General features: G+C 63.3%; 1 protein-coding gene across 1 annotated transcript in view; it reads left to right on the top strand.

Annotated features, from left to right (window-relative positions):
• Positions 1–22,435, top strand: part of ALPK3 (alpha kinase 3) — a 32,199-nt gene extending 9,764 nt beyond the window's left edge. The window contains exons 4-14 of the mRNA XM_054694711.1: positions 4,041–4,158; positions 4,652–6,143; positions 13,466–15,401; positions 15,787–15,934; positions 16,141–16,268; positions 16,351–16,386; positions 16,820–17,100; positions 17,555–17,643; positions 18,168–18,391; positions 20,101–20,149; positions 20,525–22,435. Coding sequence (XP_054550686.1) covers positions 4,041–4,158; positions 4,652–6,143; positions 13,466–15,401; positions 15,787–15,934; positions 16,141–16,268; positions 16,351–16,386; positions 16,820–17,100; positions 17,555–17,643; positions 18,168–18,391; positions 20,101–20,149; positions 20,525–20,870 — 4,847 coding nt within the window. The 3' untranslated portion in view covers positions 20,871–22,435. The remainder of the gene's footprint in view (positions 1–4,040; positions 4,159–4,651; positions 6,144–13,465; positions 15,402–15,786; positions 15,935–16,140; positions 16,269–16,350; positions 16,387–16,819; positions 17,101–17,554; positions 17,644–18,167; positions 18,392–20,100; positions 20,150–20,524) is intronic.
• Positions 22,436–27,834: the final 5,399 nt, after the last annotated feature.

Here is a 27,834-nt window from a genome sequence, read left to right as displayed (position 1 = left end):
GAAAGGCTTTCTGGGATTGATGTGGATTGGGGGGCTAGATGGGCTCTCAGCATAAAGCACTTGTTGGGGGCAGATGGTATCACCCAATTCTGAGTGTTTAGACAGAACCAAGTTGCTGAAGAAATCAAATGTAATGACCGCTGGAGGCAGACACATCCGCACTGGTTCTGAACCCCCAGTGAGAGGAGCGCTGACAGACGGGTAAGGAAGCCAGGGCCTTGTTAGATAGGTGCCAGCTCGTGAGCCTGGGTGAACCACCTCGTCACTCCCTTTCCGTCGGTGTGAAGTGGGGACCAAATGCCAGCTCGCCTGTTTCCTGGAAGAGAGGGGTGGGCGCCTGGGTCCTCCACTTACCAGCTGATGGCTTTGGGCTGATTTCCTCTTCCATAATTGGGGTTCTTAACAGCACCCTCCCCGGGGGATTTTTCGTGAGGATTAGATGAGACAATACATGAAAATGCTGGGTTTCACACCGGCTCGTGTGAGTCTTCAGGGAGCTCAGCAGTTGTTTTACAGGCCTGTCAGACTCGCCAGAGGGAGGCTCTCTTTAGATGGTTTCTGAGACCGCTGGACACGCACTCGTCACTGCCTTTGTCTGGGCTTCTCCGGCCTGGGGTGGGGGTCGGGGGTGAAGCTGCAGTTCTCCGAGCTGGTCCCACTCGGGTCTGCTTCTGTGTGTGAAGGAAGAGGCAAGGTCTTGGGCTCCAGGACCACATGAACCACGTGGTTCTCCGGCCACGGCCACGTGCACACGTGTGTGCTCATGAGCTCCCCGCCGCCGCCAGGCGCTCCTGGGCGAGCACGTCTGCTGCCCGCACAGGGCAATGAAACAGAGTTTGCACTGCCCGGGGGCCAGGACACATCTCCACGAGCAGCGGCTTCAACACCTGCTGTTGCCTCGGAGCCCTCAGCTGCGAGCGGGGCCCCCACTCCTGAAGAGACATGGAGGCTGGGCCCAGCCGCGTGGGGGGTCCCCTCGTGTCCTCCTCCTTGCCCTGCCCCCTTCCACTCAGCCTCGTGGACTCAGATGGCCCGGAGGCGAGGCCCTTGGGGGCAGGCCCTGGACCGGCCTCCGAGGGGGCCCGCGCAGAGATGAGCTCATCGCCCGGGACAGTGAGGACGCCTGTGCCGCCGGCCACGCGCGCTGATGTAACCAGGGCCTTTAGCTCACAGTGGAAACATGGGCTCACTTTACAGTGGGGGCTGCCCAGAGTTTGTTCCCGGCCCACCAGCTGCAGCCTCGCCTCCCTCTCCTCCCCGCCCCGCTGTTATTCCCACCCACCTCTTGTTGGCGTCTCCCTCCTTCCCTTCCTCCCTCACCCATGGGCGCAGCCAGCGGATTCTCACCGAGTCATCCCGTGGGCCCGCCCCTCTCAGGCAGCAGGGACCAGGCAGGTGGCAGGGGTGAAGCTGCAGGGGAGGGACGGCTCCTGCCCGTGTAGAGCAAGGGTCGGGGGAGCAGACCACCAGCCAGTTGTGGGGTCAGGAGGGGCAAGGAGGTGCAGGCGGGGAGCCCACGTGTCTGGAAATCCTGCCCAGCCTCCAGGGCCATTCAGATGCCCAGAGGTGCTTCCCCCACCTGCACCCCCATCCAGGCTGCCCTCCCTCACTTCTGTGGGGAGCTTCATGCATGTGAACTTGGCCTAGGCACATGGTTCTTGAGCCAGGCCCAGGGTGCAGCCCCGCGGCCTTGGAGAGATGCCTGCGTGACACCACATGCGCGTGCAGGAAAGCGCGTGGGGCAGGACCAAGAGGAGGGTGCTGTTCGCTGTGGGGCAGTAGGGAGGCTGCCCGGAGGATGCTCAGCAGATGCCCTGGCTGAGCCCGAGGCAGCGAGGGCCGTGTGGCTGGGAGCAGTGAGCAAGGTGGAGGCCGAGGAGATAAAGTGGGGTGCCAGGGCTCAGACCCTGAGGCCTCAGCACGGAGGGGCTATTGGGGTTTTTGGAGCTAAGGAGCACCCTTCCTGCCCCCATTTTCTAAGGCCCTTCTGGCTGCTGTTCTGAGGAAGGGCCGCAGAGCAGCTGACGGCAGCCAGTGCGAGGAGGTTGCGGGGCTCCGAAGGAGACCCGCCAGGGAGGTGGTGGGAATGGCAGGAAGTGGCCAGCCTCCCAGTGTCCTGTGCAGGGAGGGTCTGCGGGGCTGGCTGACTGGGTGGACGAGAGGAAAGAGAGGAACGCGGGGCCGCCTTGTGTGTCTGGCAGTTGCTGGTGCTGAGATCCGCGGGAACCAGTGTGGAGAGGGATGGAGTTTGACTCGGGTCGTGGTCGCCTGGATGCCACTGGGCCTGCAGGCGCCACTGTCAGGGGTGCCCTCGAATGACAACAGGGAGGGGAATCATGAGCACACGCATATTTGGAGGTGCAGGGTTAGCCCCCTTTGTGTGGCAAAGAGACAATGCAAAATGGTTCTGCCTGAGGCCGGGCACCTAATATCCAGACCTCAGTGGGGAGTGGCCAGCCGAGAGGGGCCAGGGCAAGGGGTGAGGGTGCAGGGAGCGCGGAGGAAGGAGTGGCGTGCGGGAGCGAGGAGGGCCAGGCTTCGGGAAGTGGGTAGGTGCGGCCAGATTGGGCGGATGGGGTGTGAGAATGACCGGGTCTGCTGGTGCCAGGCAGGCGGTGTAGACCAGAGCAGTTCGGAGCCATGGTGGGCAGGAGGCCCGCTGGCAGAGAGGGAGTGGAGCTGGGGTTGGAGGGGAGGCCCAACAGCTCTTTTGAAACCTTTTTCTGTGAAGGAGGCAGCGGAGCGTGAGGGCGGGAGCGGGAGGAAGATGCGATCCCCATCCCTGGAAGGGCGGTGGCAGAGCACCCGCGAGAGGGGGTGGGCTGTGCGGGCTCTGCGGAGGTGGGGGGCTCGGGAGGCTTGTTTGCTTCTGCCTGTAGACAGCAGGGCCTGGGCCAGGTGGCGCCTGCCTGTGAGGGGCCTGTGTCCTCATTCCTGCTGCACACCCGCTCCGGAAGCAGAAACCCAGTCTGTGGAGCCTCTCGAGGGACAACACCCTCGGCTGGCAGGTCAGCAGACGCCGGGTCCTCCAGGGCGAGCGTGTTAGGAATCTTTGATTTCTAATAAATACTGATATCAGTTGGACTCAGCTTAAGACATCTGCTGGAGAGGCCAGCTGGCTGTTGGTGGACCTGACCACTACTGCAGCCCCAGCGAGGGGTGGAGCAGCCTTTGGGCGCGCGTCCTTCTCCTGCCCCTTGTTCTGTCGTGAGCACCAGCTTTGCCTTCCCCACTCACTGCGGGCCAGGGCTGTCTGCACGCGGCAGGGCATGGCCACTCCTCTGGCCCCTCACAGTTCCACAGCCAGTCACAGGGCAGGCCTAGTCCCCAAATTCTGGGTGAGAGAATTGAATTGGATGAGGTGATTTGGGTGTCCCTGGCTGGACAGGCCAGCTGCGGCCAGGGAAGCAAGGAGACGCGACTCTCCACAGCTGGTGCCCGTGTTATGGGCAGGGCTGGCAGACCCCGAGCCGGGCTGGGCAGACACACTTGATGGGAAGGTGGATGCGGATGGGGGTGCACAGATGGATGGGGGTACCTGGATGATGGATGGGGGTACAGGGATGATGGATGGGGTGCACGGATGGCTAGATGGGTGATGGGTGGATGAACGGATGTTAGTTGTATCGTGAAATGACAGAACAACCAGAAACATGGGGCAAAAGGAGGGCTCTGGTGGTGGAGGTGGAGCGTGTGGGCGGGAGGACACAGCTGTCACCAGAGTGAGGACAGAGAACCGGCCACTGAAAAAAAGCAGCATTTCACTCCCATCCGAGGCTTGCTAGGAGCTCCTCGCTTCTCGCCAGGAGGCTAGGAAGTGTCTCTTCCATCTTTACCTTCCAGCTGCTGGAAAGGGAGTTTTGGCCAGACGGGGCTGACTTCTAGAAGGAGGCTGGGCCCTTTGGCGTGTCTGCCCAGCCCCGACTCCGTCACGGAGCCGTCCAGTGTCCCCAGTGGCCTGGGGAGGCCCTGGCATCTGGTCTCACCCCCCACTGGTGTGGAAATGGCCTCCCCACAGCCCGGTCCCTCTTCCTTCCTAGGGTACCCGGAGCCAGAGGTGACCTGGTACAAGGATGACAAGGAGCTGGACCGGTACTGCGGCCTGCCGAAGTACCAGATCACCCACCAGGGCAACCGCCATAGCCTGCAGCTCTACAGGTGAGGGGCCGCCTGCCGGCCAGCCCACCCCAGGGCAGCACAGCCAGACACGCAGCCCGGCCTGGAGCTCGGGGGCTGTGCCGCTGAGCTGACCACCTGGTGAACCGCAGCTGCCCGTGTCTGGGGCACGAGGGGCGGCGGAGGGAGCACTCTTGACAGCCAGACAGCTGATGGTGACCAGAGAGGGCCTGACCCAGAGAAGCATTTTCCATGAGGTCAGCTGCCAGAAACAGCTCCCGTGTCATCCTTATTTCAGCAGGGGCCGTGCGGTCACCTGCTTCTGCCGAGAGCGCTCCTGGGCCAAGTCTAATCCCTCCTGGGACAGCCCGACCTTGGTGGCTGCCCCAGCCTCAGTTTCCTCTGCTGTCATGGGGGGATGCTCAGGTGGTGACATCGTCAGCCGGAAAGCGGCAGGGTTGGGGCGGGGAGGCATGTCCTGTCCCGAGGCTTGGGCTGTGGGCCGAGGGGAGCGCTCTCACGCCCCTGCCTCTAGGTGTCAAGAAGAAGACGCCGCCATCTACCAGGCCTCTGCCCGCAACATCAAGGGCATCGTGTCCTGCTCGGGGGTGCTGGAGGTGGGGACCATGACCGAGTACAAGATCCACCAGCGCTGGTTTGCCAAGCTGAAGACGAAGGCCACGGCCAAGTTACGCGAGCTGGAGCAGGGCTGGACGCAGGGCCGGGAGGCCGTGGGCGAGGCCGACTCGCTGCGCAAGCTGAGTCCTGACCGCCTGCAGCGCAAGCGGCGGCTGAGCGGGGCGGCGGCGCCAGGGCCCCCCGGCCCCAGGGAGCCCGATGCAGGACCCCCCGCGGCCCGGCAGGAGGGAGAGACAGAGCCTGGCCAGCTTCCAGGACTGGGCCTGGTCAACAGCTTTGCCTCCGGAGGGGTGACCACCAACGGGGAGGCCACCCCTGAGAATGGGGAGGCTGCGGACGGGGGCCTATTGACGTACCTCTGTGAGACCATGGAGCGGGGTCCTCAGGGAGCCCCCCAGAAGGAGTCCGGGGCCAAGAAGAAAAAGAAGGTTGAGCAGCCTGAGCGAGGTCTGCGGAAGGCAGAGGCGGAGCAGACAGCGCGAAGCCGCCCTTCTGAAAACTGTGTCCCTGGTTCAGACAAGCCTGACTCCGCCGGGCCTCAGGGGCCCCGGGACATGGGGCAACTTCAGACGCAGCCCAGAGGCAGGGCCGCACAGGTTCCCGGGGCCGCTGAAGCAGAGAGGGCCAGGAAGCCAGGCCCTGCTGTGGGCGCTCAAGACCAGGCCCAGAATGGCCCTGTCCCTGCTCGGGCCCCCGCCCCTGCCCACCTCCCTGCTCCTGCCCCTGCCCCAGGGCCTGCCCCTGCCCAGGCCCTTGCCCTAGCCCCTACCCCTGCCGTAGCCCCAGCCCCTGTCCCTGCCCGAGTCCCTGCCCCTGTCCCTACTTCCCGAGTCCCTGCCCCAGTCTCTGCCCCCACCCCTGTCCCTGCCCGAGTCCCTGCTCCTGCCCCTGCCCCTGTCCCTGCCCCTACCCAAGTCCCTGCCCCAGCCCCAGTCCCAGCTCCAGTCCCAGCCCCTGGCCCTACTCAAGCCCCTGCTCTAGCCCCTGGCCCTGGCCAGGACATGTATTTCTCCCTGAAGGACTTGTATGTGGAAAGCACCCGAGGAGCCAGGCCTCAGGATCAGGAGGGGCCCTCGGGGAAGGTACCCAGTGAGGCCGGACATGGCGGGGGGCCTGCTGCCCCTGGACAGCCCACACCTGCCGCACCCCCCCCACCGATTCGGCCTTTCAACAGGAAGAGATTTGCTCCCCCCAAGCCCAAAGGGGAGCCGGGCACCACCAGCCAGCCCAGTGCGCCTCCAAGTCATGCTCCAGAGCCTGGGGCCCAGAGCTTCGGGAGGGCCCCCCCTCAGGCCTCTGCCGTCGTGCCCACCGCCCCCACCCGACGGAGACACGGCCCTCCAGACAGCCCCCAGCAGGGGCCAGCAGGCCGCAGGACCCCAAGAGAGGTACGTGTGGGTCCTGGGGTCCTGGAGGCCGCCGGGGAGCTGCCCTCGTGGGGATTCTCGCAGCCAGTGAGCAGCAGGCTACTTAGAGGAGGCTGGGAGGGTGGGTGCGAGGGAAGGTGGTGGTGGCCTGGAGCAGGGACCAGGCCTGCTCCCCCGGCTCCACATACCAGGTATGGGCGGCAGCCTGCTGTCCCGCTGGGGGGCCAGAGGAGAGTTTTCCGTGACTTCCCTGCAGCAGCGGGGCGTGAGGGCTGTGGATCGGGGAGAGCTGTGGTGGCGGCGGGTCTCGGTTAGAAGGTTTCACAGATAGCAAGTGTCTGCGGGCGGAAGTCTGGGTCAATCTGGATTTCATCTAAAATTTTGGAGTCAGGCGCACCCCTCCTGCAGCCCCCCCAACCCTGGGGGCTGGGGCAGGAGGTGCAACCACGGGCCAGGGCGGAGCTGGGGTGCTGAGCACAGGCGGGGCCTGCCAGGGACCAAGTCACCAGCGGCAGGGGCCAGGGGTCCCCCTGATGTGAAGAGGCAGCTGCCTCGCTGGGGCAGGAGGCGCTGGGTACCAGGGCCAACAGAGGGCACGGGGCCATGGGTACCCCGCTTCGAGAGGGGCGCGTGGGTGACGGTGTCGAGCAGCTAGGAGGACCGCGTGGAGGAGCACTTCCTGTGCCGGGGGGCAGAGTGACCGCCGTGGGCCCCAGCGAGGACGTCGGCGTGTTTCGGGAGGCGAGGGTGAGACCCTGGGGTGTGCTGGGGTAGGAAGTGGCTGCGGATCCAAATTCCCACTGCCCTGGGGTCCTGTGTTTCCTGTGGCCAGATGGGGCCGCCCGGGCGGCACGGCCGGGGCTCGCGGGGGATGACACTGTTTCCTGGGCTGGAGAGAGCAGGGGCCTGGGTCCCCGGACGCCGGAGAAAGGGCAGGGGGGCGGCACGGCGTGGATGGGACGGCCGGCCCCTCGGGACACGCGGGGACATGCAGGGCAGGGAGGGGCCAGGAGGGACGGGTGACTGCGGGGCCTACGGCAGCGCGGAGGAGCAGAGGAGGGGCTCTGTGGGGAACCCTGTGGGGTAGTGTATGGGGGTGCGGACGTGGTTTTTTCAGTGGGTGTTGGAACTAATCTAGGGGGCAGCAGTGCAGGGGCTCTGGCGTGGGGTGCTCCTCCAGCCAGGCTCTCGAGTCTGTGGGTGACCAGCCCCTCCTGCTTGGCCTTGGACTTTGGGCTGCTGGGGTGGTGAGACCCTGGCTCGGCTGGCAGGACACTGGCCGGCCGCGGGGCCTCGTGCGGGGACGGCCTCCTGGGCCCGGGGAGCGCGTCCGCAAGCCCAGGCTGGCCGCCAAGGGGAGAGGATCCGGCTCTGGGCCTCGGGGGATCACCCTCCCGGTCCCGGGGTCCACCTGGTTCCTGCCTCTGCAGGTTTCTTTTTTTGTACTTAAACTTGTGAAATGCTTCCTGGGAAAGAGGCAGCCCCCTAACTCCTGTGCTTATTTTGCAACTGTTGCTTTTTAGTAACAGCTGTTTAATTGGTTCTTCATATTTTCATTCTACCAAAAGTTCTTTAAAAACCCACGTGTTTTTCTGGTTCTGAAAGAAGCAGTGTGGTGGGGGGCACGTGGGGAACCTGGACATTCAAAGGGGAGAGAACAAACCCGCCTCAAAGCCACGTCCCGAGGCGCCTGCGCGGGCTCGCCCCGCGCTCACACGGGTGTGCGGGTCTCAGCGCTCACCTGAGTCGCCGGGACTCGGCTCTGCCTTCCGCTTCCTGCACCTCTCGGCCCTGCCTGAGCTTTCCCCACGGCTTCTGAAAATTCTCTGAAAACCTCATCTTCTGGGGGCCTCCCTGGTGGTGCAGGCAATTGAGTGCAGCGCTGTGGAGCCGTTCGCAGCCTCTGCAGTGCCGGTTTGATCCCCGCCGGCCGGGGAGAATCTCACACGGCGCAGCAGACCTCTCCTGTCTCCCCGCTGCTCCCCCCAGCAGGGTATTTCAGTCATTCTGTCTGTTCTGCTCCCCGCTCTGTCTCTGGTGAATCCTCTCATCCTCCCGCGCCTCTGGCCTGTACCCCGGTTCTTGTATAAATAAAATAAATCTTTAAAAAAAAATAACTTCATCTTCTGGTTGTAAAAAGTGCCATAATATGCGTGTTTTCGCCATTTCGGCTGTAGTATCTTTATTTCCCTTCCTGTTCTAAGGTTTAGGATTAATCTGTATGGTTTAAATAATTTCTGTGTTTGAATTCTTTCGTTTGATGATTTTAAATTCATCTGTGTGTGTGGTGTAGCATTCGTCGCCTCCATTTTTATTACTAAGTAGGCAGTTCCCCAAGGTCATTCGTGGGATGTTCAACCCTTGTCTACTAATTTAGGGTTCTTTTGTGTGTTTGTGTAAAAGAACTGGGGTGCAGGCCAGAGGTACAGAGCGGGAGGTGAGAGGACTCACCAGAGACAGAGCGGGGAGCAGAACAGGCAGATCTACCGAAACCCACTGCTGAGGGGCGCAGCGGGGAGACAGGAGAGGTCTGCTGCGCCATGTGGGTAGCTCCCTGGCTGGGGGTCGAACTAGGCCGCAGTGGTGATAGTGCTGAGACTCAGCCCCTAGGCCGCTAGGGAGGCCCTAGGTGATTCTTTATATACTAACTTTTACCAAAGTGCACTTCCAGGCAGGGGGGCGGGGTGTTAGGGTAGGACCTGGGGAGAGGCCAGACTGGTTGGCAGTGTGGGTAAGATTTATTACTGGACGTACCATAGTAAGGAAAGTAGAAATAGCATTTTTTTCAATATGAAAGGAAGTCTGTAACAAAAACTATAGATTCAAAAAGGTAACAAGACAGGATTAAAAATTCCAGCAGAGAACTGGAAGCTATAAAAAATGCTAAGACTTGAAAGTGAACCAACTGGGAATCGGGAGCTGAAAACGCAGGAGCGGACGTGGTCAGTCACTATGACTAAGCAGCGCCATCCTGCACCCGCCATCAAAGGCCGCTGGAAACATAGCAACAGGCACGGGGTGGCTTCCATAAGCGGAGAGCAGCAGACAGCTGTGCAGGATCCAGAGGCCTCTGAACTGGCAGTGGCCACCATCAACAGCCGCCTGCAGTGGCCCCGGTCTGGACTGAACACAGGAAGAGCGGCGTGACCATCAGTCGGGGAGGGGGCTCGGGAGGCCCCCGAGTCCAGGCGTGAGGGCCAGGAAACAGCTCTCTCGAGTGAGGGGTGGAGGCCGCAGGAGTCTGAGCCCTCGAGGACCTGTGGCCCCAACGAGGGACTTCTGTTACCCTTTTGCTCTCCTCGGAAAGAAGTCTCCACCTTGGGGGCCTCGCCTGGTGGCGCAGCTGGTTGAGCGCAGCGCTGCGAAGCTGTCTGCAGCCGGTTCGATTTCCGGCAGGCCAGGGAGAATCCCACAGGGTGCACCAGACCTTTCCTGTCGCGCCAGCTGCTCCCCTCAGCAGTGTATTTCGGTCTGTCTCCCTGTTCTGTTCCCCGCCTTGTCTCTCTGGTGGATCCTCTCACTGTCCCACGCCTCTGGCCTGTACCCCAGCTCTTGTATAAAAATAAAAATAAATCTTTAAAAAAAAAGTCTCCACCTTGCCCTAGCACACGGTCCTCGCCTCTGACGGTCTTGGCAGAGAGGGGCATGTGGCCCGAAGTCTGAGAAAGAGCCCCGGGGAGCAGGAAGTCAGGGGCTCTGGAGAGGGAGGAGGCTGGAGGCAAGGGTCCTCCGAGCTGTTCAGCCGCCTGGTCCTGCACAGCCCACCCCAGACTTTAAGAGGCTCCGAATGGACGGAGAGCTCACTCTGACCTGGTGACCCAAACCTGCGTCTGAGATCTGCCCATCCAAGTGCCAGCTGACCACGGGTGGCACACACAGGACAGGCCTGGGGAAAAGACACCTTTGAAAACGGACTCGCCATCCAGGTGACTGCCGCGGGGGGCTGAGGATCGCGCACCCCGACCACGACCACGGGGGCAAAGCCAGGAGCACCAACCCCTCGTGGGGTTACTTACGGACTGGAGTCTCCTGAGAGTCATGATGTCCAGGATTCAAAAGAAATGACTTGGAATGTGGAACATCAGGGAAAATCCGGACTCACTGGGGGACGGCTGAGGAGCGCCGGCGTCGAGGTGACACGGGTGTTGCACCTGCCTGACCCGGAAGCAGCTCCTGCAGCGACGTGATGAGTAGGGGGTACGTCTGGAAATAAGTGAAAGGTAGAAAGTCTTGGCAAAGAAATACAAGATACAAAGAACCGGACATTAACTTTAGAACTGAGAAATGCAGTAACTGAAATAGCCCTGCTGGCCGGCGTGATGACCCTAAAGGCACCGGGGAGAGTCCATGGCCTGAGGCCAGGCCGCCAGGAATTACTCACTCTGAATAGCAGAGAGGGGCCCCCAGCGCCGGCCTCCTGAGACGGGGTAGGGGGCGGCGGGGGTGGGGGATGGTGCCGCAGAAAATATCGCTGCTGCAGGCATCAGACGTGTCTCCAATTTGGCAAAAGACACCAACTCAGCAAACTCCAAATAAATCCCTTCCCGCCCAGTTCCGCATCGAGAACCATCACAATCAAGTTGCTGAAGAAAACGAAAGACAAAAGTCTCCAAAGTAGTGAGCGAAACCAGGCGGGTTACGTGTAGTGACGCTCACACAACCGCGGATTTCTTGTCAGAAACCGTGGCGTGAAAGCGCAACGAAGGCCCAACCGTCGAGAGAGAGAGAGAGAGAGTCTCTAGGTCTACACTGAGCAAAAACATCATTCGGATTGACGGGGAAACGCATCCCCTAGGAAGGGCGAGCAGGGGGCTGCTCGGGGGCTGCTCGCCAGCAGGCCTGCGCTTGAGCAAGCGGGGCCTCCCCTCCCCTCCCCTCCCGTCCCCGCGTGGCCCTCGGGCAGCTCCGCAGGCCTCCCGGGGCCGCTCTCCGCTCACGCACAGGCGGATCACGTGTTTTGTGCTTTCCCCACGAAGCTTGCACGCTCCATTTTTTATCTTGTGTTTTGCTTTCATGGGCGGCGTCTCCTTTATTCCTTGGGAGCCGGGGGGCCGCGCGGCATAGGTGGAGCTGGGGTGATTGCAGCCTCTTGCCCTTGCGAACTACGCTGCCATGAATGTCCCTGCATGTAAGTCCATTTGCTTGTGAAAGTTTGTTTGTAGGATGAATTCCTGGGAGTGGAATCATTGGGTCACAGAGATGAAGTATTTTTAGCTCCAGCAGCTGAGTCCAAGGTGCTATCTGCCGAGGCGGCGCCAGGGCTGTTTCCCCATACCTTGACCGGGGGAGAATGTGTGTAGACGTTTTGTTCTGTCAGCGAGGGCTTTTAGCCTTATCCCCTGAGTGCTGATAAGCCACTGAAAGGTTTCTAAGCAGGGGCGTGTCGCAGGCAGAGGTGTTTTGGAAAGGCTGCTGGCTGCAGCCGGCTGGTCAGCAGAGGCGGGGCCGGCGTCGTGGGCACCGCTTAGGATTCTTGGCGACAGGCGTGATGCAGCTGTTGGCAGCTGGGCTCAGGGAGCCGGCAGTGGGGACAGAGATGGGCACTGAGACTCTGAGACAGTGGGTTCCCGGGGACCCGGGGCTGAGCAGCCTGGGTGGCAGGGGCTGGAAACAGCTTTCGCTAAAGCTCTGTTTTCAGCAGGCGCCCGTGCAGAGTCAGCATTTTCTGCGTAAGTGTGCCCATCTTATGCTGGCATTAAGAGCCCCTCGCACTGGGAAGTCAGGCGCTAACAGAAGGTTCTTGGCTTCCTGGCGTCAAAGCACTTTGATTGTCAGTGTCTTCCCGGCCGTCAAAGTCGGAGGGGAACGTGATAGTCGCCAAACTATTTCTTCCCTTTCCAAGAAACTTTATTTTGACTACAAATTCTTTACTCTGCTGAGGTGAGGTTGACTTTTCTGCTGGCCCGCAGGCGGGAGCGTGGGGTCAGAGTTTATGCCGACTGAGGAAGAGCAAAGAGAGCAAACTGAGATGTTGAATGGGTCGTTCGCTCCTGGCGCGGTGACCAAAATCTTCAGTGACCCACTGAAGGCTGCGTTATTTTTACTATTTTGTGATGCAATATGAGCCCACACTCCTGTTACGGAAACAGATCCGAAATAGCTCATGACGGCAAACTCAACTATAAGTTTATGGGAAATACGAGTGGCGCGGGGCACATGAAACCGTAACACGCAGATGGAGACTTCTACAAGGTGACCGGATGGTCGCCAAGAAGACTGCAAGGGTGACGAAGGACGGAGACGCTTGTGGACCAAGGTGACCTGGCTGGACACATTGGCCAGACGGGATGAATGTGGACTTTATCTGTTTCCTGACTTAGGACGCCAACTATTTAAAACAGGAAATAGTGAGGGAAATTTAAATGCTGATTGAATATTTATTTTTTAAAGATTTATTTTATTTATTTATGCACACAAGCTGGGGTGCAGGCCAGAGGTGCGGGAGGGTGAGAGGACTCACCAGAGAGAGTGGGGAACAGAACAGCAGATTGACTGAAATCCACTGCTGAGGGGAGCAGCGGGCGAGACAGGAGAGGTCTGCTTTGCCATGTGGGTAGCTCCCTGGCTGGCCGGGGATCAAACTCATGCTGCAGAGGCTGTGGCCAGCTTCACAGTGCTGGGCTTAACCCCTTGTGCCACCAGGGAGGCCCCCAAACTGGCCCTTTAATTGTACCTAAGTGATAGGAGAGCAAAGAGTGTGGGATTTGAAACCAAACACACCTGCTTCCAAACCCTGCACTTAATTTCTATCTGACACCGGATGAATCACATGGCGGGTTTATCTCTGCAGTGGGGACAGCGCTAACATGGCACATTGTTAGTTGTGAGGCAGGAGCCCCAATTGGGGCAGCACAGCACTGGGGAAACAGTGGCTCAAAGAGCAGCCTCACAGGGCTTGCTGGCCTGTGGGTGTCATGTGCAGCTGCTCTCCCTTCTGGACGCACCGTGCTGTCCCCCACAGTGGCCAGGCAGGGGACCCCATTCACTCTGCCCTGGCAGTGATGCCCGCGTGGGCCCCTGTCCCATGCCCTCACGCATGCTCCTGCCCCACCCATGGTCCAGCCGCATGCTTAGCCGGGGGATTGTCCAGAAGCCTGTGGAGCAGACGCACTCCCTAGATGCAGGGTCAGAGGTTACATGACACCTGGGCAGGGTCTTTCAGGAAAGGCAGGATGTTTTCAAGGGCTTAGGGTGGCTGGGTGGGGGGCTGAGGGGCTTGGCCTGGGAAAGCAGGCGGTGGGATTCCCATCGAGAGTTCTGGACGAGGCCGGGCCAGTTGGCTGCAGTCGCACGGGGCCCTTGGCTCACGCCGCTAGACTCTTGTTTCTGTTCTGTGTTCATAGGTCCAGGAGTCCCAGGTGCCTGCGGCCTCTGCCTCACCTACCGGCAGCTGCGGCCCCGATTCCATGGAGACAGAGTCTGAGGTGGATGGGCCAACACCTGACGACCAGGGGCCCAGAGGCCAGGGGACCACAGGGATGGATGGGAAGAAGCAGGCGGATGGGAGGACACAGGGTGACAGAGCACGGACAGTCCAGAGGACCCCGGCAGACAGGAAGAAGCAAGTGGACATTGTGACACGAGAGAATGAGCAGCCAGAGCCGGACAGGAGGTCCCCGGAGGGTGCGCTGATGTGGGAAATGGCGGGGACACAGGCTGAGGAGAGGACGAGGGAGGACAGGAGGACACAGGCCGAGGACGGCATACCCACAGCCGTAAACAGTCAGCTGGAGGAGGAGTCGGGGTGCAGACCCAGCCTGCAGCCCAGAGCCCCTGAGCTCCCACCTGCAGAGGACCCCAAGACCCCTTGGATGGCTGACTGTCGTGAACGGACCCCAGAAGGGTCGTCTGACCCAGAAAAACCGGGATTCACGCTCAGATGTGCCGAGGTGGCTGTGGCTGCCTCCGGGAACCCTGAGGTTCCTGAGGGGACCCACGCGCTGGGTCCCCTGGCTGGGAGCCTCGTGCTCCCGGGGCAGCGGCCCCCCGAGGCGGGCGTGGAGCAGCCTGGTCGAGAGCCCGTGAGGCCAGCCCAGGCCAAGGACAGGCCAGAAGACGGCCTGTCGCAGCTGCCCCGGGAGGAGGCACAGCGGGCCGAGGCACTGTCTGAGGCCCGGGGCGGCTCTCCCCCAGCCGGTCTGCAGCCAGGGGTGCCCGCTCTGCCCCCTTTTCCTGGAGCTGGCCGGGCCAGTCGCTCCCAGGAGGGACTGTCCAGCACCCCGGCTTCTCTGCCCTCTGGGGACCAGGCCTTGCTGAGTTCTGCCCCCTCACTGCACCTGGGCCCGGGGGGCCCCCTTCAGAGTTGCCCCACAGAGACTGTGGTGGCCGGGAGCCAGGGGGCCCGGGCCCCGGGACCAGACGGCCGCCCCCCGCGCCCCCTGAGCTGCGACCCCGGCCTCATAGATTCCCTGAAGAACTACTTGCTCCTGCTGCTGAAGCTGTCCAGCACCGAGGCCGGCGGAGGGGGCCCAGACCCAGAGTGCCCGGCGGGAGCTGCGCCCGGGGCCCTGGCCCCTGCGATGGAGGTGGCCGGGCTGAGTCCCCGCACCTCGAGGCGCATCCTGGAGCGGGTGGAGAACAACCACTTGGTGCAGAGCGCGCAGACCCTGCTGCTCAGCCCCTGCACCTCCCGCCGCCTCACCGGCCTCCTGGACCAGGAGGTGCAGGCCGGCCGCCAGGCGCTGGGTGCTGCCCGCGGCCCCGGGCCCCGCACCCTCGCCGTCCCCGCCATCGTGGTGGGGGAGGGGAGCCCCGGCCTGGCTGTGGAGGGGCCCGGTGGGGAGGGGGCCGTGGTCTTCTCCAAGGGGCCCGGGTCCCTGGGCACCTCCCCAGAGAGCAGCAGTGGGGGGCCGCCCGGGGTGGCGGGGGGGCCGGGACCCCTCCCAGCAGCCAGCGGAGCCCAAGAGCCCCCCCGTGAGGAGGCGCTGACTGGCCTCCCCGCAGCCACACCCCAGGAGCTAGCTCTGGGGGCCCGGAGGAAGAGATTTCTCCCTCAGGTCAGAGCCACAGGAGATGGGGAGACAGCCAAGCCTGAAGAAAGGGAGAGCCCCACCGTCTCCCCCCGGGGGTCCAGGAAGGGCCTGGCGCCTGGGTCCCCGGGGCCTCCGGGGCGGGAGAAGCGCTCCCCGACCCAAGGCCGGAAGGCGGACACGCTGCAGGTGCCGAGGGCCGAGGAGGAGCCAGCTGCAGACCCGGGCGCCAGCCCCCCAGCTGCAGACCCGGATGCAGAGCTGGCCCCAGAGGAGACCAAGCCCAAGAAAGCCCAGGACCTGCTGAAAGGTACGCAGTGGGGGCAGGGCTGCACCCCCCCCACCCCGGCATACACCCTGGGTCTGTCACAGCCCCTTCATGAAGGTTGTGCGAGCCTCCCTGGCCTGGGCGCCGGGGGCCGGGGTGGGGAGGGGTGGCGCTGCTGCATGTCCTGCCCTGCCCCTTGGGCCAGTGACCGAGCTGCTCTTGCCACGGGGCTGCCCTGGGCCAGCCACCCCTGCCTCACCCCAGCCCCTCTGCAGGCAGAAGCAGGGCCTGGAATGCGGCAAATGCAGACCTGGTCCCCCGGCTTCCAGGCTCCCGGCCGAGACCGGTGCTGTGGGGGTCAGGGCCCGCCCTGGACAGGCCCTGCCCGGGTCTCTGCACGCCCCTCCTCAGCGGTCCGCACTCTCAGCCCCGCAGGTGATCCGGAAGATCCGGGTGGAGCAGTTTCCTGATGCCTCTGGCAGCCTGAAGCTCTGGTGCCAGTTTTTCAACATCCTCAGTGACTCTGTCCTGACCTGGGCCAAAGACCAACACCCAGTGGGCGAGGTGGGCAGGAGGTAAGCCCAGGCCCCGCCCGCCGTGGTCCTGCCTGCTCTGTCCTGGTGCTCTGGACCCACCGCTCACTTAACCCTCCCTGTGGGCCTCGTGGGCCGGCGGCTCCATGGCACAGGGGACATGAGCCAGAGGCCCCGTCCTTGGCCCAGGCCCCGCCGCTGCCCGGCTGCAGGGCCAGGCGCCTCACGGGAAGGGTCTCCTCCGACAGTGCAGGGGACGAGGGGCCGGCCGCCCTGGCCATCGTGCAGGCGTCCGAGGTGGACTGTGGCCTGTACCGCTGCACCATCCGCAACCAGCACGGCGAGGCCTCCACGGACTTCCACCTCGGCCCTGAGGGTGAGCGCCCCTCCGCCCCGGGGGCTGGCCTGTGTGGATGGGCCTCAGCAGAGCGGCGCTCAGCCCCCTCTCTCTCCCTCAGTGCTGTCCAGGTTCGTTTCCAGAGAAGAAGGCGAAGGTACGTGCCCTGGGGGGCAGGGCCCCCCCACCTCCTGGGAGGCCTGGCCCGGTCCCGCTACACTCCCCTGGGCCCGCGAGGCCTGCGGCCCCTGTCCACAAGCCTCGGGCAAGCTGGTGAAATGGCCCTTCCTCCAGGGCTCGTTCAGCCTGCTCCCTTTGCAGCGAGGGCCACAGCAGGAGGGATGAGGGACCCCAGAGCACAGCCTCCCCGACGCCCACCCATCCCCCAGAGCGGCTCTTGGTGGCCCGTGTGGAGCTGTGTGGGGAACCGGCCGCAGACACCCTCAGGCCCTCTCCGGGGAGACTGAGCAGCAGCGCGTGCTCAGCAGGCTCCCTGGTGGTGGTGGCACAGACCTTGGTCAGCAGGGGTCAGACGGGGTGGCAGGGGCAGCCAGGAGCTCCGAGTCTCCCACCTCTCCCTGTCCCCCCAGTTGGAGAAGAGATCGAGATGACCCCCATGGTGTTTGCTAAGGGCCTGGCTGACTCCGGCTGCTGGGGGGACAAGCTCTTCGGGCGCCTGGTGACCGAGGAGCTTCGCGGGTGCGAGCGCGGGGCCGGCCTGCAGAAGGCCTCCCGGGCCCAGATCATCTACGGGCTGGAACCCATCTTCGCGTCGGGCCGCACGTGCGTCATCAAGGTGTCCAGCCTGCTGGTGTTCGGGCCCAGCAGCGAGACCTCGCTCGTGGGCAGAAACTATGACGTCACCATCCAGGTACCCCACTCCGCCCGCCTCCCCCAGCCAGCAAAGGCCATGGGGAGCCTGGCGGGCGGGGCCCCCTCTGGCTCAGCAGGCTGGACCCCAGAGGCGACATGGGGCTCTGGGAACTGCAGCTTCAGCGCCATTTGGGGTCAGTTTCCAAATCACGTTTCTGCAGCAGAAACCTCTCGTGTGGCCCTGGCATGGCACCCTAACATGGGGCCACGAAGGGTGACTGGGGGGTTGCCCCACCCTTCCAGGGGCCCTCCTCTCCGAGTGGCCCTGGTACTCTCATTGGGCCTCTGGGGAAACTGCTGGAAACATGTCCAAAGCCTCTTGTTTGTAAACGAGGAAAATGAGGTGCAGAGTAGGGGACATGAAGGGGGGAGCCCCGGCACCTGGCCCTCCCTTGGAGTGGGCACCACAAGGGCCGGGCCTCCCTCTGACCCATGCCCGCTGCTGCCCGCAGAGCTGCAAGACACAGAACATGAGTCGGGAGTACTGCAAGATCTTCGCGGCGGAAGCCCACGCTGTGCCCGGCTTCGGGGAGGTGCCCGAGTGAGTGCCAGCATGGGGCCTGCCCAAGGGCCACAGGCGCACCTGGAGCTCTGCGTGGGCAGGGCCCTGAGTGCCGCTGTGTGCAGACGGGCCACAGCCCGGCCAGGCTGGGCCCAGAAAGAGGCCCCCCTAGTCTGGGGGCTCAGGATGCCAGGCCCAGCGCCAGGAATGCTCTGCCTCCTCCCATCCACCTTCCTCCCCGCCCCTGCCGAGTCTGCTGGGTGCAGCTGGGCCTTGCTGAAGGGGGTGGGGGAGGGGGTTGGAATTTGAACACTGACTTTTGAGTACTGGGGTCCAGCTGGCACTGAGCCTCCGTCTGAGGGAATCCTCCCCTGAGCACAGTCTCCCGGGGCCCCGGGGGGGTCCATCCTGCTGACCTCAGGGCCCTTTCCCGACCTGGACTCGGCGTGGAGTGCTCACTTTGCTCCTCTGGGTCTGAGCCCCCGCCCCAGGGCCCGCGTCTAGTTCCGAGCAGGGGTTCGGGTTGGGGCCTCCTCTCTGCTCACTGGGCTGGCCTCCTGCAGGATCATCCCCCTGTACCTGATCTACCGGCCCGCCAACAACATCCCCTACGCCACCCTGGAGGAGGACCTGGGCGGGCCTCTGGAGACCTTCTGCTCCCGGGAGTGGAGCAGTGCTGTGGCCCCGGCGGTGGCTGATGGCTCTGAGGCCCGGCAGAAGTGCCAGACCTTCCAGCACTGGCTGTATCAGTGGACGAACGGCAGCTTCCTCGTCACCGACTTGGCAGGTAGGGGGTAGGGACCCCGCAGGCGCCCAAGCCCTGGCCCAGGGGCACCCTCCCACTGGCCTCCTTTGCGTTCACGTGACCCGGTGGAGCCTGGACCTTAGGCTGGATGTGGAGATGTGCCAGCCGCACCCACCTGGCGCCACGCAGGCCGCAGCAGCTGCAGTGCAGGCCCCGCTCAACTGTAAAGGCTTCCGTTTCAAAGAACATTGCAGGGGCCCTGTTGGAAACCCTCCACATCGCTCCGGAGTTCTTCCTGCCTGCCCTGCGGCTCCGCGCAGGCTTCCTCAGCAAGCGTCTTCCACCAGCCCACGGCTTTCTGTCTCCTCCTCCTCAGGCGTTTTTGTCTTTATCGTAAACACTGGTTTACAACACCGTGTGTGACTGAGGGGAACAGGGTGACACCTCCTCAGATGTGCACTGCCACCCCACCCACACCATCCGAGCACCCACAGTCCTCCACCCTGAACCCCTCCGCCCTTTGTTGCCCCTGCTCCCACGCGAGCGGCCTCAGTCTGGCAGTCCTACTTCTAGGAGTTAATTTGGTTTGGTTTTGTCAGTTCTTTTTTCTTTTTCTGCACATTCCACGTGAATGATACCATCTGGTGTGTGTCTTTCTCCTTCTGGCTCATTTCACATGGTGCAGTCCCCCCATTTCCATCCCTGTTGGCATAAATCACCTTTTTCATAGCTGTGTAGTATTCCATGCAGTATATATACCACATAGTCTTGATCTATACATCCGCCAAGGACCATTTCGTTTGTTTCCACAGCTTGGCTATTGTAAAGAGTGCTACAATGGATATAGGAGGAATCTTTTCCTTCAGATTCCTGCTTTGTGTTCTTATTTATTTATTTGCATAAAAGAACTGTGGTATAAGCCAGAGGTGCAGGGTGGGTGAGAGAGGATTCACCAGAGACAAGCGGGCAACAGAATAGGCGGATCTACTGAAACACACTGCGGAGCAGGCAGTCAGGAGACAGGAGAGGTCTGCTGCGCCCTGTGGGTCAGCTCCCTGGCCAGGGATCAAACTCGTGCCTTGGCAGTTATAGTGCTGAGACTCAACCCCTAGGCCACCGGGGGAGGCCCCCTGTTTCTGTATTCTTTGGGTGGAGACCTAGGAGTGGAATAGCTGGAGCATGTGGTAGATCTATTTTTAGCATTTTGAGGAGCCTCCATGCTGTCTTCCCTAGAGGCTGGACCCGTGTATCCTCCCCCCAGCAGCACATTGGGGCGCCATTCCCCACCCCCCAGTTTGTTTCTGGCTGTGCAGATCTGGGCACAGGTGTGCTCTTCACATCATTAGACCTGGGCTTTCGCTCAAACCTGTCCTGATAGGGTGGTGGAGGCCTTGACCGCTCCTGGGAGGCCCCATTTGCTTTTTACTCCTGTGGATTTAATAAAAAGTTCACCAGTTCAAAGAAAACAACATCCAGTTGAGGCAGAGAGCCCGGGGGAGTGTGGCGGAGGAGGAAGAAGGGGGCTGCCTCAGCACCCCCTGGGCATGGCCCTGCCCCGTCTCTGCATGGGGGACGAGCAGTGTTTCCCAACAGCCCTCTCCTCGCCTGCCCGTGGGAGCAGCGTGGATGCTTCAATGTGGAGACACCCACATGCTCCAGAGGGTGCCCGAGTCGCCCCTCTAAGGTGACAGGCCTCCGGGGACACGCAGACCCTGTCCAGCCCCCACTCATCTCCTAACCTCTCTTGGCAGGCGTGGACTGGAAGATGACTGACGTCCAGATCGCTGCCAAGCTGCGGGGGTGAGTGCTCCCTGGGGCGGGAGTCCTCGGGGCTCCAAGGGGCTAGCCGGGGCCACTGGTCTCCTCCTGCCTGGCCCACAGCAGGGTCACCCGCCACCCTGGGTGCCCAGGGCCCCTCCCCTCTCACACGTGCGTGCAGGGCCTGCCAAGAGGGCAGCCCGAGTCTACCCTCGTGGCTCTTAGATACCCAGACCATGCTCACGAGGAGGCCTGTGCCAAGTACACGACACCTGGGCATGGAATTAGGGTTGGCATTCCCCAGGGGTAGAGTGCGCCCTGGACACAACCCCTAGCCTCGGCCACCCTGAGTTGGCCCCTCGGGACTCTGGCTCAGGGGCCGTGGGGGACCCCGCTCAGTGCTTGCTGTTTCTGCAGATACCAAGGCCTCAAGGAGAGCTGTTTCCCAGCCCTGCTGGACCAGTTTGTCTCCTCCCACAAGTGCAACGCCTTCTGTGACATGCTGGGGCTGAAGCCCCTCAAGAGCCCTGAGGTCACGCACCCACAAGCCAAGGCCAAAGGCTCCAAGAGTCCATCTGCTGGCAGGAAGGGCCCCCAGCTGAGTCCTCAGCCCCAGAGGAGGGGCTTCCCCAGCCCCCAGGGCAGCCGGAGGAATGCCCCAAGCCCCAAGGCCACCCCTCAGGCCCTGGAGGCCATGGCCGCCGGCGCATCTGGACAGCCTCCCGCCCATGAGGGGGGCTCCAAGGCCCAGGGCACACGGTAGTCCGATGGGAGGCTGGGGGCCTCCACCGGGCAGCAGACAACAAGGAAGCAGCTCGAACCGGTGGAGACTTTCCTGCTGTGGAACTAAGCGGAGGCGGCCCTGCTGGCGCCTGGGGCCCTGGAGCGGCCCCTCCCGGCCAGCTCCCTATCGGGTGTTGGTGCAGGGCCCCCGCCCAGGGCACCCAGGACTCCCTACTCCCCATGCCCAGCGCCTGCCCTCCTGAAGTTTACAGGGGTCCCCACAAGGCCTGTGCCCAGTGTGGGTGGCCCGCTCCCCTACTGGCCCGTCGGGCCCCTTCGGGGCTGCAGGCCTCTCCTGTCTGGCCTGCTGACTCTCAGGCTGCTGCCCACCTGGCCTGCTGTCCCTGCGCCCTCCAGGGCCCTCCCGAGCCCACCCTGGCCTGCGCGCCGCGGTGGCTCTCCTCCTTCGCGCAGACGCTCGCAGGCGCCCCAGGCCCAGTTGCTGCCTTTGCCGAAACTGCTTGTCCCCTGCTGGGGCTCTCCACCGCCCTCACGCCCAGTGAGGCTGCGGTGCTCCCCCTCTGCCTCGGCCTCTGCCGCCCGCTGCCTGTGGGGAGCCGGCACGAGGCTGGGCGGTGCTGAGGGTCCCACTCTCCATGCTGAACTGCACCCCCTCTCCACCTCTGAGGGGAGTGCGCTGGGGCCCCAGGGGGGTGTAACCTCTCCCTGCCCTGAGCCTGGAGTTAGGGCCCTGCCTCCACCCCTCGCTCTCGCTCCTGGGGCTCCAGCTCTGGCGCACCCCCCGCCCCCGTCTGTGGGCCCCAGGAATTGCTGTGCTTGGCCCAGTACCCTGGGTCCTTCCTTAGCACCCCTCCTTCAGGCTTGAGGTGGGGACGCTGACACCAGCCTGCCCCCCTTGGAATGCAATAAAGGCAGCAACTGTGTCTCCTGCTGGCCCTCGTCTGGTGTGGTTGGGTGCGCCGGGGTCAGGGAGCCTCTCCAGGCGGGTTCTCAGGCGCCCCAGGGACAAGTGGAAGCACGTTTGGCTGCTGCACTGAAGTCCAGCGTCAGGCTCCCGTGGCCACGGCTAATGTCTGGGCCCCTCGTCCGTCTAGCGGGGCTCGGCCCCAGGCAGGGTGTCTGGGTGGGAGTGACGCCCACTTCAGACGTGATCAGTGCAACCGGGACTTGGGTTCCCCTGGCACCCTGGGGTCCGCCTGCCCGCACCCACCACTGTTGACCGACAGCCGCACACAGACAGAGCTGGCAGCCTGCGCCCTTCCTCCCTGGGGTGTCCCCTCGATAGTTCCCAGACAATTGGACACAGGCCCCTTTGGGGAGACGGTGGGGGGCTCATGCGATGCCTCAGTGTTAATGTGAGGCTTCCCTTCAGGTGTGTGCCCTCCCTGGGTCTGGAATGGAGGGTGGGGCTTCCAGCTCCCCCACAGCAGCCTGGGACTCCCGCCCCCAGGCTCGGCATGGAGGTGCCTGGTGGCCTGGGGGCTCACTTCCACAGCAGCAATTCCCACCATCAGTGCGGCCTGGGGGGTTAGCCGGGCGCCTCCGAGTCAGGAGGAGCAGGGAGCTGGGTCTTGAAGGGCGGAGGGAGGGTGCAGGTGGGGGTGCTGGGCCCCAATAAAGCCTCGTCTCCCAAAACCTTTGCGTTCCGGCCTGTCTTGGGTGTTTGATCTTTAATATAATTTAGCAAGAGCCAACCTCGGGGCCAGGTTTGTATTATCTGACCCCCCCCCAAATGGTAAGAGCTGTGTCTGGCCCTGGGCTTCTCCCCCAAAGGCAGCCTCTCCAGTGAATGGACAGCTTGGCACATGCAGCCTGAACCAAAGCTACTGGGTCATGGCCCTGAAGCTTCTAAGTTGGCCTTGCTTTGGGGGCGTGTGTTAGCGGGTCAGGGGCCTGCCTGGCTCTTGCTCAGAGCGAGTGTGGGTGCAGGTCCTGGGGTCAGAGTGGGATGAGGGTCAGGCCAGGGGACCCTGCCTCAGGTGCTTGACTCAGGAGAAAATGGAGTCACAGCAAAACCTACCTCTCAGAAATGCAGCCATCTTGGGCCTTCCTGGTGGCGCAGGAGGTTGAGCGCGGGGCTGTGAAGCTGTCCGCAGCCTCTGAGCACGGGTTCGATCCCGGCCAGCTGACTGGCAAGAATCCCACATGGCGCGGCAGACCTCTCCTGTCTCGCCCGCTGCTCCCCTCGGCAGTGTATTTCATCGGTCTGCCTGTTCTGTTCCCTGCTCTGTCTCTGGTGAATCCTCTCACACTCCCTGCACATCTGGCCTGTACCCCTGTTCTTGTATAAATAAATACATCTTTAAAAAGAAAGAAAGAAAGGAAGAAAGGCAGCCATCTGGGAGGGGATGCTCCGCTCCTTCTGAAGGGAAAGGCCAGGGCCACTGACCAGAGCTGTCGTCCAGGCTGCACTCCCATGAGTCTGAGCCCCGGCCCACTCCCTGGCCTGGGCGCTGGCGGCTCAGCCCTCTGGAGTGCTTTGATTTCCCTTTTAAACAAGAAGCGTATTTTCACTTGGAGAGAAACTGTCTAGGACTCATTTCTTGTCATTTATCCCCCTTGAAAGACAGTTTGCCTGCACATAACCCCTGCGTGTAAAACGTTATAACGCTGTCCTTGGTGTTACAGTGATGAACGCACAACATTTTCGGTGGAACAAGGTGTGCAAGGAATTTTATGTTGTTCCTTATTATTATTATTATAATTTTTGGTGAAGCATTGAGAGCAAAGTAACTGGGATGTGAAGACACGAGCTGAAGGAGACGAGTGGAGAGGGGTTTTCGCGGCGGCACCCCCGCCCCCTCCTTGGGAGGCCCATCAGGGCACACCATGGGCCATTTAGTGCTTAAAACGTGCAATTGCTTGTGCACATGCGCCAGCTCCCCGCGCGAGGAAGGGCGGTGCGGCCCGTGGAAGAGCAGGCGGGCGGCTGGAGGTCAGCAGGGCGGGAACTGGTGGGGGCTGCTGGCGGAGGCTTCTCAGGCGGGCAGGCTGGGGAGCGCGGCGGCAGTGCCCCCTGAGCAGAGCCCTGGAGGCCGGGGGCGGGGGAAGCCGGGCCTCCTCCGGGCCGACCTGGCCAGGTGTGTCCCTTCAGAGGAGACTCAGGTCTGATCGGCGTGGCCGGGAGGCCTCGCCCCTCTGCAGGCTGCCGCCTCTCAAAGGCACCTCAGGGCCACCTGCACCCCCGCCCCGCCCCAGCGCAAACGCTCGGATGATGGCCGTCCTCAGCCTGACCCCCTGGGCTTCCCACGGGCCTGGGCCGCGAGGCCACGTCCCGAGGCGCCTGCGCGGGCTCGCCCCGCGCTCACACAGGTGTGCGGGCCTCAGCGCTCACCTGAGCCGCCGGGACTCGGCTCTGCCTTCCGCTTCCTGCACCTCCCGGCCCTGCCTGAGCTTTCCCCACGGCTTCTGAACATTCTCGGAAAACCTCATCTCTGGTTGTGCAAGTGCCACAGTATGCATGTTTTCGCCATCTTGGCTGTCGTGTCTTTATTCCCCTTCCTGGTCTAAGGTTTAGGATGAATCTATGTATTTTTAAATAATTTCTGTGTTGGAATTCCTTCATTTGATGACTTTCAAATTCACCTGTGTGTGGTGCAGCATTCGCCTCCTGCTCCATCTTTATTTCTTTTTTTTTTTTTTTAGAGGCATGTTTTTTATTTATTTGTTTGTTTGTTTGTTTTGTTTATACAAGCACTGGGTTCAGTCAGAAGCGCGGGAGGGTGAGAGAATTCCCCAGAGCCAGAGCGGGGAGCAGAGCAGGCAGAAGGACCGAAGGGCACTGCTGAGGGGAGCAGCGGGCGGCAGGAGAGGTCTGCGCGCCATGTGGGACCCTCCTCCGGGGCCGGGGAGCAGCCGGGGATCGAACCGGCGCCGCAGAGGCCGCGGGCAGCTTTGCAACCCAGCGCTCACCCGCCACGCCACCTGGGAGGCCCTCCATCTTTATTTCTAAGCAGGCAGTTCCCCAAGGTCATTCCCCGGGAAAGCTGCAGCAGGGCCTGGGCCCGGGTTAGACTGGGGATGTCAGGCGCCTTTTCGGTGTGATGGGTGCGCTGAGGGCTCAAGGATCTTGGTCAGAGGACGCGGACGGGGCGGCGGAGACAGCCATGGGGGAGGGGAGCTGGGGGTGGTGGGCAGCGGAAGGCTCAGGGAGGCCCGGCAGGGGCCGGGACGTCCGCGTGACGAGCAGGGAGGCCCAGGGACAGCTGATGGAGAGGACAAGCCCTCCGGTGACATTCCTGGGCACCACGAAGCTGCGTCTTCCTCAGGAAGAAATCTGCAGGCAGCAGGAGGCCTGGCGTGGGGCTGGGCGGCCATCCGGGGCTGTCGGGTGCCGGAGGCGGCTCCAGGCCGCCAGCGGAAGCAGGAGTGAGGGCCGACTAAGTGCGACGTCACCGGAGGCGAACCCCAGCGGTCATGTGACAGCTAAGGCCTCGCTGCACAGAGTGGAGTCAGGAGATGGCGTCTAGGCTTGGAAACGAAAAGTGGGAGCCTTGGATGTGTCCACCCGCCCACCCGCCGCCTGTTTTCATTTATAGAGGTCACTGCCCACAGTGGAAGCAACACGGCCTGCTGGACACAAGGGTCTCCCTGGCCCTCTCCCTTACACACCCCCTGACCGGCACTTATTTGGACCTTATGTGAAACAGAAAGGCCTTCGGAGGATCCCAGGCCCCTCCGTTTTAAGATCTACCTCTCGTCCATTGGACCAGTAAGAAATCCCGCAAGCGGGAAGCCGCGTGCCATGGTGGTGCCAGTGGCAGACACGAGCTGGATGGAGCCCAGAGGGGCAGGAACATCCGCAGCAGCCCGGGACAGGGCACTCCCTTACCCTAGAGCCCCTGTGCTTCCAAGGGTGCAGGGGGCAGCCATTACCACCCCAGCCTCAGGGGACACAGCTCAGAGGACGCAGGACCTTCCCCTGGCCCTGAGGTGCCCACTTGACTGTCCAGCTGCGGGGGGTTAGCGCCCTGCACCCTGCTGAGGAGTTGCTCTGAGGCTGGGGCAGCCCCCCTTCAGGGAGCAGGCCCCACCCCTTCCCCAGCCCTTGGCCTTTGACGGATGGCCGCGTGGGGGGACTCACGTAGGGCATCTGTGCTGCAGAGGGCCGGCGGGTCACACTCAGGCAGACTCCAGGGGGCCCCCAGACCTGCTCTCGCGCCTGAGCCCTGCCCGTCCATGCCGCTCCTCTCTCCCCTCCCCCAGGGCTGAGGACTCTGCCTGGACGCCCAGGCACGGGCAGTGTCTGCCCTCCCAGGGCACGGCGTCTGCTCCTGGAGGGTGAGGGCTGGCTGCCCAGCCACCCCGCCCCAGCAGAGCCAGCCCGGGTCACGCTGGAGTCGTCCCAAGAAACGGGGTCCCTGGTTCTGTGGCGTCTGGCCGGAGGGCCCAAGTCGTGGCGGGGTCTAGCTGTGCGCCCAGCATCCCCCGGCCCTCCGACTCAGCTGCGTGGCGGCTGGGGGCAGACCGAAGCCACCTCACTGGGCGGTGGGGCTGGCTGAGGTAACTCAGCCGGCCCTCGGGCAGGGCGCTCTCTGGTGTCGCCTCCTGGCGCCGCCGGCCCCGGGCTCTCCTCTTGTGCAGACTGGGTGCCAGCTCCTTCCCCTTGCCTGGAGGTGGGGCAGAGACCTCTGACAGTGCCCGCCGCAGAGGGGACCGTGCCAGTCTGGTCCGCCCCACCAGCGCCCGCTAGGCCTGTGGGGTCACAGAGCTGAAGGGGACTGGACTGACCTTTGGAAGCAGAAGCTTCTGGGGGTGAGTCACAGGGCCTGGGTGACAGGCTGGGGTGGGGGGACAGGAGGTGAGGCCGGGACAGGTCGGCCCTCCTGGGGGGGGAGGGGCAAGATGGGGGATTGTTTTCCCTGGATAATTGATTAGCCGGTGCATCGACTGCGCCTGGGCCAGAGACCCACATGGATGCTTCCCCGGCACCTCCTCTGGGGGCTGAACCCGCAAAAACCAGGATCGTGTCCTTGAGCCCCACAGGGCGACGTGACCGAGTCTGCAGCCTGCAAGGGGAAAGGAAACACCGTGGCGCTGCTGCATGAAGAGCTAACGGGACCCTCACAACGCAGAGGAATGGCGGGGCGCTGCGGGGGCTGGTGCGGGGCGCCGCCGGGCAGGGAGGAGCCTGGGCGTGGACAGCAGCCACCCCTTCCAGGGAACGCAAAGCAGGTAGGCGGACGGCTGGGGGGGGGCCGCGCCGGAGGGGGCTGGGCTTGGGGGGCCGTGAGCGCCAGCAGGGACCTTCTCGCTGTTGGGGGGTGTCTGCCCGGAGGCGAGAGGGTGCTTCTGCCGGCGACTGCTGGACACCGCGGGGGACTGACGCCTGGACACAAGTGGTGCAGCCCGGGGGATTATTTCCAGGGTAGGGGACAGGCAGCTGCTCCCCAGCCGGGGGCAAGGAAGCCGCGTCCCGGGCCCAGAGGCAGGTTGCAGAACCAAGCCACGTCCAGCGAGGCAGACGGCCGCATCCCCGGCCCCCGCGGGGCACCTGAGGGGCGGGAAGAGCCCCACCTGCCAAGAGCCGCGAAGGGCGGCGGGCAAAGTCCTGAGACCGAGGGAAGGGGCGGCGGGCTGCGGGCAGGTCGAGGCTCTCCCTCACCATCGAAGGTGCCCCCTCCACCTGCGCTGGGCCCTTCGATCAGGCTCAGACCCGGGCGCCCCCGAGACGGAGGGGCCGAGAAGGACAGGCGGCCAGGGAGCGCGCCGCCTCGCGGAAGGGCAGGAGGGCAGGGGAGCCCCGCGCTCTCAGCCCCTCCAGGGGCAGCCAGTTGGCTGGGAAAGGACACCGGGCCTGTCCCTGCCTCCCTCTCTGCCCAGAGCCCGGCGGGTGGCCGCCCCAGGTCACCTCGGGAGCGGGCTGCGGGGAGCAGCGCCACACGGTCCCTTGGCTCGGGGCCTCCCCCTGGGGCTCCGCCCACTCAGCCCACCCGGCCAGGGCTCTTGCTGGGTACCCCAGAATGAGCGCTGGGCTCCGCCCG

This window comes from Talpa occidentalis, unplaced genomic scaffold, assembly GCF_014898055.3.
Source record: "Talpa occidentalis isolate TD23 unplaced genomic scaffold, MPIMG_talOcc4v2.1 talOcc4.14, whole genome shotgun sequence".
In the NCBI taxonomy this organism is placed as follows: domain Eukaryota; kingdom Metazoa; phylum Chordata; class Mammalia; order Eulipotyphla; family Talpidae; genus Talpa; species Talpa occidentalis.
This window is presented reverse-complemented; position numbering and strand designations above follow the sequence as displayed.